Source organism: Loxodonta africana, chromosome 11 (genome assembly GCF_030014295.1).
Source record: "Loxodonta africana isolate mLoxAfr1 chromosome 11, mLoxAfr1.hap2, whole genome shotgun sequence".
In the NCBI taxonomy this organism is placed as follows: domain Eukaryota; kingdom Metazoa; phylum Chordata; class Mammalia; order Proboscidea; family Elephantidae; genus Loxodonta; species Loxodonta africana.
The window spans coordinates 679,929-697,734 of record NC_087352.1 but is presented as its reverse complement, the minus strand read 5'-3'; the positions used below and the strand labels follow the sequence as shown (position 1 = coordinate 697,734).

Sequence of the window (17,806 nt, the reverse complement as noted above, 5' to 3'; positions counted from 1 at the left end):
GAGGACTGTAATTGTTATGAGTATTTCTTCCTTGTTTTGTTTTACGTGTGTTGTGTGTATATATACACAGCAAATATGTACATTATATAGCAAATATCTGTTTTCTTCCGTCCCTCACCCCATTACTTATTATAAAATACGATATGTATAAGTGGCTAGTGTGTTTTCAATTGTTGCATGTCATATGAATTTAAGTGCAAGTTGTTGTCAGGTGCCGTCGAGTCAGTTCTGACTCATAGCAACCCTATGTATAACAGAACAAAACACTGCCCGGTCCTGCGCCATCCCCACAATCTTTGCTATGCTTGAGCCCACTGTTGCAGCACTGTGTCAATCCATCTTGTTGACAGTCTTCCTCTTTTTCACTGACCCTCTATTTTACCAAGCATGATGTCCTTCTCCAGGGACTGATTCCTCCTGATAACATGTCGAAAGTATGTGAGATGAAGTCTCCCCACCCTTGCTTCTAAGAAACATTCTGGCTGTACTTCTTCAAAGGCAGTTTTACTCATTCTTCCGGCAGTCCATAGTATATTCAATATTCTTCGCCAACACCATAATCCAAAGGCATCAATTCTTCTTCAGTCTTCCTTATTCAATGTCCAGCTTTCACATGCATATAAGGAGAATGAAAACACCAGGGCTTGGGTAAGGGTACTTTAGTCCTTAAAGTGAAACCTTTGCTTTTTAACACTTTGTTGTTGTTGTTGGATGCCATCGAGTCAGTTCTGACTCATAGCGACCCTACGTACAACAAAATAAAACACTGCCCGGTCCTGCCCCATCCTCACATTCGTTGTTATGCTTGAGCCCACTGTTGCAGCCACTGTGTCATTCCATGTCCTTGAGGGTTTTCCTCTTTTTCGCTGACCCTGTACTTTACCAAGCACGATGCCCTTCTCCAGGGAATGATTCCTCTGATAACATGTCCAAAGTGTGTGACACGTAGTCTCGCCATCCTTGCTTCTAAGGAGCATTCTGGTCGTACTTCTGCCAAGACAGATTTATTGGTCCAGTTGTGAGGATTTTTGTTTTCTTTATGTTGAAGTGCAATCCATACTGAGGCTGTAGTTTTTTGATCTTCATCAGTAAGTACTTCAAGTCCTCTTCACTTTCAGCAAGTAAGGTTGTGTCATCTGTATATGGCAGATTGTTAATCTTTCTCCAATTCTGATGCCGTGTTCTTCTTCATACAGTCCAGCTTCCCGAAATATTTGCTCAGTATAAAGATTGAATAAGTATGGTGAAAGGATACAACCCTAACCTACACCTTTCCTGACTTTAAACCAGGCAGTATCTGCCTTGTTCTGTTCAAACACCTACCTCTTGATCTATGTACAGGTTCCTGATGAGCACAATTAAGTATTCTGGAATTCCCACACAGTCGAATGCCTTTGCATAGTCAATAAAACGCAGGTAAGCATCCTTCTGGTATTCTCTGCTTTCAGCCAGGATCCATCTGACATCAGCAATGTTATCCCTGGTTCCATGTCCTCTTCTCAATCTGGCCTGAATTTCTGGCAGTTCCTTGTCAATATACCGTCCAGCCGCTTTTGAATGATCTTCAGCGAAACTGTACCTGTGTGTGATAATAATGATATTTTTCCATAATTCCCACATTTGGATGGATCGTCTTTCTTTGGGATAGGCATAAATATGGATCTTTTCCAGTCAGCTGGCCAGGCAGCCGTCCTCCAAGTACCCTGGCATAGACAAGTGGGCACTTCCACCACCACATTCATTCATTGAGACATCTCCATTGGTATTCTGTTGATTCCTGGAGCCTCGTTTCTCACCAGTGCCTTCAGCGCAGCTTGGACTTCTTCCTTCAGTGTTATTGGTTCTTGATCTTATGCTACCTCCTGAAATGGCTGAACGTCAACCAATTCTTTTTCGTACAGTGACTCTGTGTATTCCTGCCACCTGTTTGATGCTCATAGGATCCTTTCCTTCACTGCTGCAACTTGAGGCTTGCATTTTTTCTTCAGTTCTTTCAGCTTGATTAATGCCGAGTATGTTCTTCCTTTTTGGTTTTCTAACTCCAGGTTTTTGCACATCATTGTAATACTTTGTCTACTTGAGCCATCCTTTGAAATATTCCGTTCAGCTCTGTTACTTTCATCATTTCTTGTCTGTTTTAGATACTCGATGTTCAAGAGCAAGTTTCAGAGTCTCTTCTGACATCCATTTTGGTCTTTTCTTTCTTTGCTGTCTTTTTAATGACTTCCTGCTTTCTTCATGTATGATGTCCTTGATGTCATTCCACAGCTTGTCTAGCCTTGGGTCATTAGTGTTCAACACATCAAATCTATTCTTGAGACGGTCTCTAAATTCAGGTAGAATATATTCAAGGTCGTACTTTGACTCCTGTGGACTTGTTCTAATTTTCTTCAGCTTCAACTTGAACTTGCATATGAGTAACTGATGGTCTGTTCCAAAGTGGGCCTCTGGCCTTGTTCTGACTGATGATATTGAGTTTTTCCGTCCTCTCTTTCCACAGATGTAGTCGATGTGATTCCTGTGTATTCCATCTGGCAAGGTCCACGTGTATAGTCACTGTTTATGTTGTTAAGAAAAGGTATTTGCAAGGAAGACGTTGTTGGTCTTGCAAAATTCTATCATGTGATCTCCAGCATCTCTTCTATCGCAAAGGCCATATTTTCCAACTACCAATCCTTCTTCGTTTCCAACTTTTGCATTCCAATCACCGGTAATTATCAATGCATCCTGATTACATTTTTGATCAATTTTAGACTGCAAAAGTTGGTGAAAATCTTCAATTTATCTCTGTCCTTAGTGGTTGGAGTGTAAATTTGAATAATAGTTGTATTAATACATCTTACTTGTAGGCATATGGATATTATCCTATCACTGACAGCATTGTACCAGGATAGATCTTGAAATGTTCTATTTGATGAAGAATGCAACACCATTCCTCTTCAAGTTGTCATTTCCAGCATAGTAGACCATAACGTCGTCCAATTCAAAATGGCCAATACCAGTCCATTTCGCTCACTAATGCCTAGGACATCTATCTTTATGAGTTCAATTTCATTTTTGACAATTTCCAATTTTCCTAGTTTCATACTTTGTGCATTCCACTTTCCAATTATTAATTGATGTTTGCAGCTGTTTCTTCTCATTTTGAGTTCTGCCACATCAGCAAATGCAGGTCCCAAAAGCTTGACCCCTTCCATGTCATTAAAGTCAACGCTACTTTGAGGAGGTATCTCTTTCCCAGTTGTCTTTTGAGTGCTTCCCAAGCTGAGGGGCTCATTTTCCAGCACTATATTGGACAATGTTCCACGACTCTTCATAAGGTTTTCACTGGCTAAATTTTTTCAGAAGTAGACCGCCAGGTCCTTTTTCCTCGTCTGTTTTAGTCTTGACATTCAGCTGAAACCTGTCCACCATGGGTGACCCAGCTGGTATCTGAATACTGGTGGCAAACCTTCCGGCATCAGAGCAACATGCAAGCCCCCACAGTACAACAAACTGATAGACACATGGGGGTAGGTGCAAGTATGACTTTGTAAGCGTTATTATTTGGAGATTACTTATGGATTAAGATGTGCCAATGTGACAAGGGGTAGACTTTGATGGTTAATGTTATCTGTCAACTTCGCTAGGCTATGATTGTATGATTTGGAAGTCACTATGTAATCTATTTTGTGATCTGATGTGATCATCCAATCAGTTGAAAGGGGAGTTTCCTTGGGGGTGTGGCCGGACCTCCTGTATTATAAATTGCAAAGCTCTCTCTCTGGCCCCTGCACTCTTTTTGTCACCTGACCTCCACCTCTTTTCCAATCTTTTTCTTTTATTCTGGAATTTGTCTTTCCATATCTTCTGCCAATTTTTGTATTTAGTTGATTTTTCTTATTTTTTCAAAATTGTACTTTAGATGAAGGCTTATAGAACTAGCTTCATTAAACAGTTAGTACACAGATTGTCTTATGACGTCGGTTACCAACCCCACGACATGTCAACACTCTCCCCTCTCGGCCTTGGGTTCCCTATTACCAGCTTTCCTGTCCCCTCCTGCCTTCGAGTCCTTGCCCCTGGGCTGGTGTGCCCCTTTAGTCTCGTTTTGTTTTATGGACCTGTCTAATCTTTGGATGTAACCTCCACTTCTTGGGACGTAAGCCTGCAAAAACCTTCAGCCTGCTGCCTGACCCACGGATTTGGGACCTGCCAGCCCCTACAACTGCATGAGCCATTTTCTTTAAGTAAATCTATCTATTTATATATAAATTTATATATTTATGCTCCTCTAGAAAACACAGATCAAGACATTCTGTTTAGTGGAGAACTCCCAGCAGGCACATCTGTTATCTGTGCTGTCATGACGCCCATAAGCAGTATGTTACTCATTTAGACCTCTGCCCTAACGCTCACTTAAAGGAGTGCAAGGAATTTCCCTGATAATGTAGGTAAGGTCCAAGATGGCCCCCCAATGACCTCTGCATCCTTGCAGTCATGCCCTTCTGTAATTCCCTCTTTGAGTGTGGCTGGGACCTGTAACATGCTTCTAACCAACAGAATATGGCAAAGGTGATGGGATGTCACTTCCATATTGTGACATCCATATTGGATACAAACTGTTTTCCTTGCTGGAAGCAAGCTGCTATGTTGTGAGCTGTTCTTTTAAAAGGCCAGTGTGGCCAGGAACTGAGGGTGCCCTCTAACTCACAGAAACCTGAGGTAATAAATATATGTTGCTGTAAGCTACTAAGTTTGTGGTAATTTGTTAGGTAGTAAAAGAAAACAAACATGCCTGAGTTACAAAAGTTAAAGATCAATGTCCACTATGGTCATAATTCAGTGTTTCTCATTACTTATGTTCTTCCAGGAAGAGGATATTTTGTTTTGGGCTAATGATCAGAGGTGTGATCCATAACAGCAACCCACCCTTGGCTGCCCACCAGAATTATTGGGGATGCCCAAGCTACTAAAATGATTTCTGGGGCTGGGGCCCATTAATACATACTTAAAACAAACAAACAAAAAAAACACGACTCTCTCTGCAGAGTATCTCGCCAAAGATATTTATTAACCACAAAGGAGAAAAAATGCTTTATAAGTGGAATAATTAGCAGTGACCACCTTAACCAAGTGATTGTTAACATCACCAGTAAAACATATCAACATCATATATCCTCTGATATGATGCACTTCTGTGGTATTACTGCCAAAAATGTAAGAACCTCAACAGAATCATGAAAAAACACTGGATAAAACCCAAATTGAGAGATATTCTATTAAAAAAAATTGGCTAATATTCTCCAAAAGGAGCCCTGGTGGCGTAATGGTTAAGAGTTTGGCTGCCAACCAAAAAAGTTCAACAGTTCAAATCCACCAGCCACTCCTTGGAAACCCTATGGGGCAGTTCTACTCTGTCCCATAGGGTCGCTATAAGTCAGAATCGACTTGACCATGAGTTTTTTGTTTTTTTTTTTTGGTTCATCCTCCAAATGTGTGTAAGTCATGAAAGACAAGAAAAGACTGAGGAACTGCTACAGATTGGAGGAGATGAAAGAAAAATAACTAAATGCAATCTGAGATCCCAGGTCGGATCATGGGCTACATAAAGATCGTCAGTGAGAAAATCAGTGGAATTTCAGTAAATTCTATAGTTTAATTACTGGTATTATATCAATGTTAATTTCCTAGTTTTGATAATTGTACTATGGTTATACAAGACTTTAAGGGAAGCTGAGGGAGGGATATATGGGAACTCTCTGTTTTGCAACTTTTTTATAAGTTTAAAATCATTTCAAAGTAAAAACAAACAAAAAGCCTCTATTTGAGGGTTTCTGAAAGTCTTTACTTTTGCTCTTCAAAATCTACACGTTTTCCTCTTACTTTGATGATATCACCAGCGTTGGGCTGGGGGAGAGGCAGGAGACCATGCCAGAGAGCCATCTTGTCAGAAAATAGAAATATTTGCAAGGCTTCATGCATTCTGAAATATTTTTCCCCTTTGTTTTTCAAATTACAAGACTAATATATGTAATAATGAGTAAAACAATACAAAGACATTTAAATAAAACAACTACTTATATTTCTCTTCCCCGCCAAGGTAGCCAATGTTAACACCTTGGTGTGTACCCTCTCACTTTCTCCTTGTTCACATAAACATGCATGTGCATATATAAACATACAGGCGTTTATAAAAAGCAATTTAAATAGAAACAGAATCATACATATTATTCTGCAGTCTTTTTAATTAACGATATGCTATGAACATTCTCACAAATTGTTATAGTTCTAGCTCCCCCTTCCCTCTCCCAAAATTTCTTTACTCACTCAGACACATGAGATATACTTTTTTTGTTTTTGGTCTAGTCATCTACATACTTTTTCTTTTGGCTTTCCTTTCCCTCTCTGTCTGAATCCCCTATAACCTATAACAAGCCCCCCTCAACCCAACACACTCTTCTATACCTTTTTCCATGCATATAAAACCATACACAAATATGGACACCACTTATCAGTCATAAACTAGGGGCATTTCGTCACTTGTTTACAAAAATGGGGTCATACATATACTTTTCTCTATCTTGCTTTTTTTCAGTCAAGAAAATACTGTGGAATTCCTTTCAAGTCCACAAATATTCCATTAATTTGTCCACTTTAATGGCTGTATAAACATCTGTGGAATGGACATACCTCCCCCTCCACATTTCCCTACTGATGAACATTTATTTTGATTCCAGTGTTTTTGACATCAGTAATAATTTTACAATAAATGCCCAAGTTCATCTGTCCTTTACGTACTGGAGCTTTTATTTCTAATGGGAAGATTCCTCAAAGTGGCATTGTGGGGCCAAACGATTTGTATGTTAACTTTTAACAGACACTGCCAGATTGCTTTTCAAAAGAGCTGTAGCAATCTGTTTCCCCCAGCTGTGTATAAAAACATCCTATGTGCCTATAGCAAAAAGCATTCCTGCTCTTAATTTTGCCAGCCTGACTGCAGAGTGTTATCATAACTTCAATCTACATTCCCCAAAGACTCCTAAATAAGCCTAGACATTTTCTGATATGTCCATCAGCCACTTGCATTTGTTCTTCTCACAACTGTCTTTTCATGTTTTTTAATATTTATCTTGATGTTGAGAATATACACAGAACATGTATCAATTCAGTAATTTCTACATGTGCAATCCAGTGACACTGATTACATTCTCCAAGTTGTGCAACCAGCCTCACCCTCCTTTCCAAGTTGTTCCTCCCCCACTAACATAAACTCACTGTCCCCTAGGATTCCTATCTCATGAGATGCTGTTGTCAATTTGATCCAATATAGATAAATCTTAAAAGAGCACAATGCTCAAGGAAGACATTCTTTACTAGTTAAGCTAAACAATTTTGGTTTAAGAAGGCTTCAGGGGATATTTCTGGTTTAAGGTTTAAAGACTATCTCAGGGCAATAATTTCAGGGGGTCACCAGTCCGTGGCTCCAGAAAGTCTAGAATCCATGAAAATTTGAAATTTTCCCCCATCTGATCAGAATTCTTCTATAGAATCTTTTATCAAAATATTCAGTAGTAGTAGCTGGGTACCATCTAGTTCTTCTGGTCTCATAAGAAAAGGGGCAGCTGATCATGGAGGCAATTAGCCACACATTCCATTTCCTCCTCCTGCTACTGACTTTGCCTCTTACTCTGTTCCTCCAGGAATACAGAGACCAATTTTTGTATCTCAGATGGCCACTTGCAAGCTTTTAAGACCCCAGGGACTACAAAACTAACTAGGAGGTTGAACAGACACATTAAACACAATATTAGGCTAATTAACTGGGCTGTCCCATGAAACTACGACCCTAAACCTCCAAACCAAGGAACTAAATCCCATAAGGTGTTTGGTTGTACATAGTAGCCTTAGCAGCTAATCTTTTTTTTTTTTTTGTCGTAAATATATCTATACACAATTTTTTCAATTCAACTTTTTACTGGTGTGCAACTCATTGCCAGCAATTATAATAATCAGCTGTGCAACCCTATCCTTAATCGATGAAATTTATTCACACTCTTTACCCATGTTTTGCTACTGGATTATCTTTTTCCCGTCAATTTGAGGAATACCTTTTCTCTGATGTCCTCTGTAGATATTTTCTCCCAATCTATTGTGTATCTATTTTGTTGATGACACCTTTTGTGATTTAAAAGACTATATATTTTATGTATTCAAATATTATTCTAAAATAACTTTTGAGTATTTTAAGCTGGTAATCTCTCCCAACTCTGAGACTATACATGTAGTCGCCTTGATTTTAAGTATTTTATTGTTATTTTATAATTTTAAGTCTACCTGGGATTTATTTTTAGAGACAGTGTGTACTGTTGGTCCAACGTTTTACTTTTGCATATTACAAGCCAATTATGCCAGAATTCTTTTTAAATAAACTACTCCCTTCCCCTATGATTTTTTATTCCACTTTTTCCATGTATAATAAAACCTCATATACACTGAGGTCTATTTCTGGATTTTATATTCTGTTCCCTGATGTATTCATTTATTTCTTTGCTACTGTTATATTAATTTGATTAGAGTGGCTCCATATTATATTCTGATATCTGGTATAGCATTTTTCTTTTTCATACTTTTCTTGTTTATTCTCAGTCTTTTTTCTATATGAATTTTAAGATCATTTCATTAAGTTAAAAAAAGATCATTGAGTTTTAGTGTAATTCCAAAGGAAATGCACTTTAAATTATTAGGTGCTTGTTTTGATTGCAAAGAAAAGCTCTTGATTTCTGTACCCTGCCTTCTCAGAAAATGATCTTAACTAAAAAAAAAGAAAAAAAATTAGTTTCCTCATTTATTGGTATATAATCAAACCATCAGCAAAAAGGAAGACTTTTACCTTTTCCATTGTTTATACCAGTTATTTTTCTTTTTTGTTACTTCACTGGAACCTCCAAGACAATATTTAAAAATAATAGACATATTTGATAATAATATAGTGGCACCCTGATTTCCAATACTATTAAATTCCTGGGCTTTTTTTTTTTTTTTGGTAACAGGACTCTAAATAGCTACCATCTATTACAATTTAATTTACATTAGAGTAGAAATGGCTGCAAATTCTCTTAAATGCCTTGTCAGCATCTATTGATAGTTTACATGAGTTTTCTTTTAAGCTATTAATTTTATCGATATACGGTAAGACCTGATCATCTGACTTACGGACAACTTGTACTTGCCCTTTAATGTTACGTAAATTTGCCCTCACTTTGAAACGATCTAACCAACCCCTACTCACAACAAATTCTTCATTACAATCACCTTCGCCTGCTGCACACGCAGCTTTCACATCATTGAAAAGGCTTCAAACCTCGTCTTGCACTGAAGCGAGGCTCAGTAAGAGCTGTATGCACCTGTTCTGACTCACCTACGTTCGACTTAAAGACATACCTAGGAATGGATCTTGTTTGTAACCTGGAGATGCCTGTACTTCCTGTTACTGAACTGGCGCTGGGTTCTTGGAATAACTCTGGTTATTCCGGTTATCACAATATAGCATTCATTAAGTATACTGCTGAAATTATTTGCTGTCACTTTCATTATAATTTTTGATTCTGTATTCATGAATGAGACTGGTCTGGAGTTTTCAATTTTTCGACTATCTTCACTAGGTTTTAGTGTTAAATTTATTCTGACTTCATAAAATAAATTGGGGAGCACAGTTCATGGACTGAATATTTTAAGTAGCAGTGGAATTACTCCTTCTGGAGAGGATAGAACTAATCATGAAAGTAGCTAGGCCTAGAACATTTTTCAGTCATAGATCTTCAATCACTTTTCCGAATTCTTCAACGGTAACTGCCCTACCAATTTTTCTACTTCATATTACAATTTCTATAACGTATATCTTGCTAGAAAACCACCTGTATCTTGTTTTAAATATGCTAGTCTAGAGATGTATGAGGTATCTTCTATTATTCTTTTACTCACTTCCACATCTGAGGTTATGGCTCCTTCCTCATTCTGGATCAGGCATTTTTAAAAGGGAGACAAATTTTGAACAACGTAGTTTCCAAGTAGCCATTTCTTTTCTTGTATGGATGACACAGCAGTTCAGGGAAGCAGAGAGATTTTTTGAAAGTTGAGATTTAGTGTCCAGGGTGTTCACAAGGAAATATAAGGAAGATAAATGGACATTGCTGAATTAATTTGAAAAAGGTAAAAGAAAAAAAAAAATCTCCTTCACAGGTCTCTGCATGAAACATTTCTGGATTATAAAAAATAATAATAACACACACAAAAAAAACAGAGCCATCTAAGACCCATAAAAAGAGCATCCCTTCTATTAACATGTCGTAAGCTATTTTAAGCAAGACTAACGGGAATAGTGCACAATATACCAGTCACACTACTTTTTGTCAAATAGTGCATGTGTTGAGTAATCAAGTTTACAGTATTTTGCTCTCCCAGCATCAGGTTGTTAAAGTATTCCTTAACTTTGCATTTTCAACATAAATAACTATGTTTTTAATAAAGTGTTTTGCTGAGTTAATAGGTTTATAATAAAACATTGATTTATTACTTAAGAAAGGGCTCAGTAACAACTGCTATACCCACTAACATTTATTATGAAAAGACGGAGAAAATGTAGGTATACGGTATGTTAAAGTTATTTTAAAATAGCTGACCATGTTATTTAAATTACTAATGTTGGTTTTTGTATATTTATGACACCAAAAGACAATGGTGGTATCTAGAGTGTAGAAAACCTTGGTCGATGGCATTCTATGTACAATATGGTATATGTGTTTGATATTCAAAATTTATGTTAAATTCATTTATAATTCCAAAATACAAATAATACTTATTAAGTGGCTCATTGAAGAATGTACCATAAGACACCTCTAAGTCTCTTCACATACATTTTGTATTTTGTTGTCCTTCCAATTAATACATTTTTGAATTTTCATAAGCCAGGGTGACCATTTCTATGGTTTATAAAGTATTTTCTATAAAAGTCTGTATCATAATTGGAGCATGAGTTCTGTTATGGCATAACACTTTGCCCAAATTCATTAAGGTCCTAAAATTTCTCCTAAGGATGAATTTCATGACATAATGAAACTGGGTATCTTGCTCAAGGCTTTCCCACAATTATTAGGTTTTCATTCCTGTAGGCATTGTTCCTAGCATGAATTTTCTGATGTCTACTCAGGTTTGTTTTCTGGTAGAAAGCTTTGCCACACTCATTGCACCCATAGGGTTTTTCTCCCGTATGAGTTCTCCAGTGTTTATTGAGACATGACTTTTGGCTAAAGGACTTCCCACATTCTCTGCAACGATAGGGTTTTTCTCCAGTGTGCATTTTTCGATGTACATTGAGGTACGATTTCTCACCAAATGACTTCCCACATTCACTGCACACAAAGGGTCTCTCTCCTGTATGTGTCCTCTGATGTTCTGTGCGGTGTGACTTTTGGGTAAAGGCTTTCCCACAGAAGAAACATTCAAAGGGTCTTACCCCAGTGTGAATTCTCTGGTGTTTAATGAGGGTTGACTTATGTGAAAAGGCTTTCCCACAGTCAGTGCATCCATATGGCTTCTCCCCAGTGTGACTTCTCTGGTGCCTAATGAATTCAGACTTATAGCAAAAGGCTTTCCCGCACTCACTACAGACGTGGGGTTTCTTTATAGGTAGAATCCTCTTCCGTTTATACATAAGAGAATTGGTTACTGATGGTTTAGACATAAGTGCTGAGTTATGGCTGAAAACTTTCTCACACTGACTGCATTCCCAGGGTTTTTCTCCATGAGGTCTCCTGTCATGATTCATAAACTGTAACAACTTCCCATATCTGTAACATTCATCTTGCTTTTTTGAACAGTTTTTCTTAAAACCAATCAAATTTAAATTATGCTTCAAGCTCTTTCCACATGGATCCCAGTTACTGGAGCTCTGAATTGAAGGAAAAAGTTCAGCCCTCAGAAGAGATATTTTCCCAAACTTATTACATCCATGGCTTCTTTCCTTGGGCAATGTTTTCTTGCTGATGAATGTACCTTGCCTCAAAGGTAGGTCTTGATGTCTTTTCCTGTGGACATTAACTTCCCAGGAGTCTTCTGGAGAAAGCACAGTGAACCATTCTTTATGAGTCTTTCTAATATTACGACCTGGAATAAAGCTACTTGAGAATTGCCCTCCAATTTAAAGGGTACACAATATATGAATAGAGAGCATGTAACCAAGGACAATGAAGGGAAGAGTGTTGTAAGGGTAGCGAAGATTCAGAATACTAGCATATATGGAATGAAATGTTAGTGACAGAGTACAGAAATAATTTTGAAGAAGACGGGATGATATTTTAAAGCACGAGTTAGCAAACTCTTAAAGGGCAGGAGAATAAATATTTTAGGCTTTGGGGGCCATACAGTCTCTGCTGCAATTACTCAACTCTGCTACTGCAGTGCAAAAACAGTCACAGACAATATGTGAACATATGGATGAGGCTGTGTTCTGATAAAACTTTATTTACAGTAACAGGCAGCCAACCCGGAGGCTGGAGCCTGCTGATCCCTGTTACAGAGGAAAGGGGATTTAATCTCATAGAGCATCTTGCTGCACCACGTGTGGTTCTCCAACAGGCAACCTCAGCCTCACCTGACAGCCTGTTAGCCGCATAGAACCTCAGGCCCCAGCCCAGACCTACTGCATCAGAGTCAAGTTTTAACAAGATGCCCAGGTGACTCTTAAAACATTAGAGTTTGGCAAGCACTGACACGGCGGTCAGTAGGGGAGTTCATCACGTTGGGTTAGTGGCCAGGCAAACGGCAGCAAGCTCTAAGGGGAACTGGATAAGAGAACGGAATCAACAAAGTTAAATAAGACTTAAAGCAGGGTTTCCTGACTTGGTAGATAGAATTCAGGGGGGTTGTGAATTTGGATAGGAAAAATATTACATCTTTATGTTTTAATAAGCTCTAAACTGAATCTAACATTTCCTTAGGTTATGAATGTAAACAATAAAATACAGTTGTATTAGCAGTTCCTGTGGCTTTGTGTTGGTTTGTGAATACGATATTTTGTCACATAATAGTTGTTGGCAAAAACACCAGTTGTGAGCAACATGTGGTCTCAGAATGGATGGGCTCTTTGAGAGAGTTACACCTGGGGAGGACAACCAAGTTTGGATGACCAAAAATGCAGCTGCTGCTGGGAAGGAAAGGGCTGGGCTGGAGCCAGGGAAACAGAGGGTACAGGGCACCCAGAAAGGAGGGCTGACCAGATATATTTTTGTGGGATTTACAGTTAATCAACAAAATTCTTGAAAGAGTCAAATGAAGCAGAAACACACCCTAGAGGGCACCAGTGTGTAGTGGTTTAGAGCACTCGTCCTGGCGCCTAACATGAGTTCAAATCCCTGCTCTGTCCTCTACCTGCCGTATGTCTTTATAGACAAGTTTTTCAACCTCTCTCTGACTGAGCCCTCACTTATAAACGGGTAATGAAGCTGGCAACCTCACAGATGTTGTAAGGGTTAAATGTGTCGCTATATGTAAAGTGCTCGGGGAAGACCCTGGTATAACCGTGAATGCTCCCTAAGCGTTAGCCAATAATCCTAATGCTGCTGCTGCCACTTCCACAACTACTGAGAGCTGGATGTTGGTAACTCCAAAGGCCATGTTTTAGGGAGAAGCATGAAAACGACCCGAAGGTTTTTTGGTTTGTATACAGTCATGCACTGCATAACGTCTGTTCAGGCAATGTCCGACCACATACATGTTCGTAGTCTGATGAGGTTATAGCAGAGTTCAGAAATCCTGATCGGAATCGATGCACGTCACAAAGCAGCACCCGTTTGTTATTACGAACCATGGTATGTATCTCGAACTTTTTAATATAATAGGCTTTATGATGGGGGTTGGTTCGTAAGTTGGATGTCTGTAACCCCAAGACTGCCTGTATATAATATGGTGTCTGCCCAATGTCCAAATCACATAACGTCCTATTTCACAAAACGTATTGTGGACGTTAAGTGATTACAACACTAAGTAGCATAAGAAGACTCTGAGCAAAATTTCCAAGGTGCCAGCCCCTTTGCTGGATTTATCACACTCACCCCGACAGTGGCAACCTGGGCACGCCACCTCAGAAATCCACGGCGCTTCTTCCCGCTCCAGTTTGAGTATCACATCTGGTTTGGTGCCTTCATAACCTGTCCCAGGGAAACGATCCAGGCCTTGGGCTGAGCTCCTTGGTCTTCGGGGTCTCTCAAGGGTGAGGACATGCAGTTTTAGAGGCTGTACAACAGATGGTGTGCTGGGAGCAGACTGTAACTGTACACACACCTCATCCAGAACCCAGAAGGAACTTGGAATCTAGGACCACTGAAACTCGGGCCAAACTCAGTGAGGCAGCACAGTACAAGCCTATGAACGCAGACTGTGCAGCCAGGCTGCTGGGGGTTCAGACCCTGGTGGATTACCCTGGGCACGTTGCTTCACCTCTCTATGGTTCTGTTTCTCGATCTGTAAATTAGTCGTGTTAACAGCACCTACCTCATAAGGCTCTTCTGAGGCTTAAATGACTTAATAGTTTTAAAGTGACTAAAACTTCCTGATACGTAAGAAGTACTAGACAAGTGTTAAATAAATAAATTAGATACCTCAGAAGCTCTACTGCTTTTAGCAACTGAGAAAGAAAGGTGGTCATTCAAGCCTGTAAGTTATACAGTGGAGCTGTCCTTACCCACTGAGACGAGGTTGCTATAGGTCTCCAGCATCACATCCCGGTACAGGGCCCTCTGCGCAGGATTCAGGCGTTGCCACTCCTCTTGGGTAAAGCCCACGACCACATCCTTAAATGACACCAATTTCTGTGGAAGCTGAAATGATTGACACTGAGTCATGTGGAAAAATGCTGGCAGGAGTGGACGGGTATTGACTTTTACAATGTTCACAGGTCAAAGCTTACAGTGATCATTTATGTAGCCATGATTCCTTTTATATTTCTAAAAACCCAGTGCCGTCAAGTTGATTCCAACTCATAGCGACCCTACAGGACAGAGTAGAACTGCTCCATAGAGTTTCCAAGGAGCACCTGGTGGATTCAAACTGCCGACCTTTTGGTTAGCAGCTATAGCTCTTAACCACTACGCCACCAGGGTTTCCTTTATATTTCTAGCTTTGTGCTATAGAGAAAAACAAAAATCATGCTGGAAAGTGCCCACTGTTATTCATACTTAGAGTCAACAAATACTGACTGGAGACCCACTGTGTGTCTGGCCCAGTGCTGGCTGCTGAGGACACAGTCTCAGATGGCTCCTGACCTCAAGGAGCTCGCACCTGGAACAGGGAGAGCAACACGTAAAGCCATCAGGGTGACAGGTGTCATAACAACTGTGATGGCAGGACATCCAGCTACGGCATGCAGAAAGAGGTAAATGAGCCGCTAAATTGCTCAGGGTCTCGTCTGGCTTCCAAGCTTAGGGATGCAGGGAGCTGAGTCTTTTCTGCCAGAAGCTGGGGAAAGAGCTTTCCTTGCAAGAGGAGCAGCAGGAAGTAAGGCATGGAGGCAGAAACGTGATTTTAAGGGCAGGAAGTCACTCAGAGTGACAGGAGAAGAGTATGCAGAGGCTTGTGAGTGATACAAGGATGGGCTTTAAGGTAACTGGGAGTCTATCAAGGGAGACAGGTGTGTGGAAAGCACATTCTAGAATGTACATGATGAGTTTCTTACATTTTCCATGAAGTCATACAGTGGTAACTCTAAGCTTACTGTGAAAAGTCGAGGATATATATTGTATCCACAGAGTTACGACTAAATAACATGGCAAAGAGTTGTTCCTAAAATAAAGTATAAAGAGTTAAAAAAAAAAAAAATTCAGTTAATCCACACAAACGTACACAAAAAAGAAGGAATAGAGGAATAAAAACCAATGGGACAAACAGAAAGTAGATACTAAAACGAGAGACACAAATTTGCCCCTACCAATAATTACACTACACGTATTTTAACGTGAAGACTAAATATCCCTAAAAGTCAGAGGCTGTCAGACCGGATAAAAAAGCAAGACCCACCTATACTCTGCACACAAGAGATACGCTTCAAATACAAACTGACAGCTAGGTTGATATCAGCCACATGAAGGCCCCGCAGGGAAACGTCTTCAGAAGGAAGTACCTGAAAAGCTAGTCTTCCCCTGGAGATGACAACAAGCCTCTTCCTCACAGACAGTGCGAAGCATGGACTAACTGTGTCTGGCTTTTTGCTGGGCTGCCAGGAAAACCAGTTCATGACTCTCTCAGGTGCTCTACTTTGTATATCTGCATTCCAGCAAAAAATATTCCTTGTATCACTGTTGTAATATCAAGTTTGGAAACTGCCTGAATGCCTAGAAATGGGGAACCAATGAAATCAGTCATATCCCGTGCATACGATGGAGCATTACACACCCGATAAAAAGAACAGTGTGACTGTAAGTACTCCTATAGAACAATCTCTAGGATGTTTTAATTGGTGGGAAACTGGAAGAGCAGTACACATAAGTGTCCTGCCGTTGTACAAACATGCAGACAGGAGGCCGTGGTGTCCCACCCAGATCCCCCTGCAGCAGTGAGGTGCTTATTATCCCAGATGATGGGAGAAGGGTGGCCGCTGAGACACTCTCTGAGAACTGCTCTCAGCCAAAGGGAGCTGCCCCACCCAAGGTTATGTCCACTCCCTGGGGCAGCCCACAACCAATGGCTGGGTGATTCTGGAACAGGAAGGCCCCCCTGCCTCCAGTCAGGACACCACTGAGGGCCACCCTAGGTCCCTTGCATCTTGTAAGATTAGCTAAGGCCTTTGTTCAACAATGCCCTCTGCCCAACCCTGCTCCCCTCGCTTCCTTACAGGTGCTGTTCGAGAGCCTCCCTAGTAAACCTCCTGTATGCAAATCTCCATCTCAGTCAGTTTTCTTGAGCACCCAGCCTATGACCAAGTGCATTTTCCCCAAGGAAGGAAACTAGCATGCTTATTTTCACTATGTGCATTTTTGTACCTTCGGATTTTTTTAAACTCATGCATTTCCCGTTCAAAAAACATAAGTAACCAAAAATAACTCCTGCAGTCTTCTTAAAACCAAACAACAGCTTCGCTAAACAAGTGAAATATGTCTGCCTCGAGCATTACACTCTTTTAAGAACGTCTAGATGGCATCAAAGCGACAAGAGCAACGTGAAAAGTTAGATAGAAACCTTAGGGGGCAGTGAGTTTATGTTAGTGCGGGAGGAACAACTCAGAAAAGGAGGGAGAATGGTTGCATAACTTGAAGAAGGTAATCAGCTTCACGGAGCTGTACGTGTAGAAACGGCTGAACGGGTGTATGTTTTGCAGTGTACGTTGTCCGTAACAACAAGATACATTTTTTAAAAAGTAAAAATAAAATCTTAGATGAGAAAAAAAGTAAATTCCAATAAATGTCACACTCACCTGGTATTCAATCATTTTCTGCTATTCTTGGAAAAAGAGCTGAGACCTGTGAAGACAGAGATGGGAGCAGGGAGGGGGAAGTTGGAGAAAGAGAGAACAGAGAACAGCCTTGAAGGATGGACCAGGCTCGACTTCCAATTTGCAAATCACCTATTGTAAATGTTGTACAAAAATAATGCTTTAAATCACAGTTGGCAGAAGAAAAATGGTGCCTTTAGTCACAGCTGTGGAGACTGCAATGAATCATCCACTCAGAACTCCAGAAATACCCACCGCCATAGAGTGGATTCCAACTCATAGCGACCACATAGGGTTTCTAAGGCTATAAATCCTTATGGAAGCAGCGTGCCATATCTTTCTCCT

The 17,806-nt window shown here is 40.0% G+C and overlaps 1 protein-coding gene across 10 annotated transcripts in view; it reads right to left on the bottom strand.

Moving 5' to 3' along the window:
* Positions 1-8,977: 8,977 nt before the first annotated feature.
* Positions 8,978-17,806, bottom strand: part of ZNF793 (zinc finger protein 793) — a 32,775-nt gene continuing 23,946 nt past the window's right edge. For 3 of the 10 annotated variants that reach the window (XM_023541487.2, XM_064293267.1, XM_023541491.2), the window contains 5 exons: positions 17,444-17,489; positions 15,234-16,364; positions 14,720-14,855; positions 14,091-14,186; positions 8,978-12,093 (listed from right to left, as the gene is read on the bottom strand). In XM_023541487.2, coding sequence (XP_023397255.1) covers positions 11,111-12,093; positions 14,091-14,186; positions 14,720-14,855; positions 15,234-15,386 — 1,368 coding nt within the window. In that variant the 5' untranslated portion in view covers positions 15,387-16,364; positions 17,444-17,489 and the 3' untranslated portion in view covers positions 8,978-11,110. The other 7 variants (XM_023541495.2, XM_023541496.2, XM_023541497.2 and 4 more) reach the window with 4 other exon arrangements.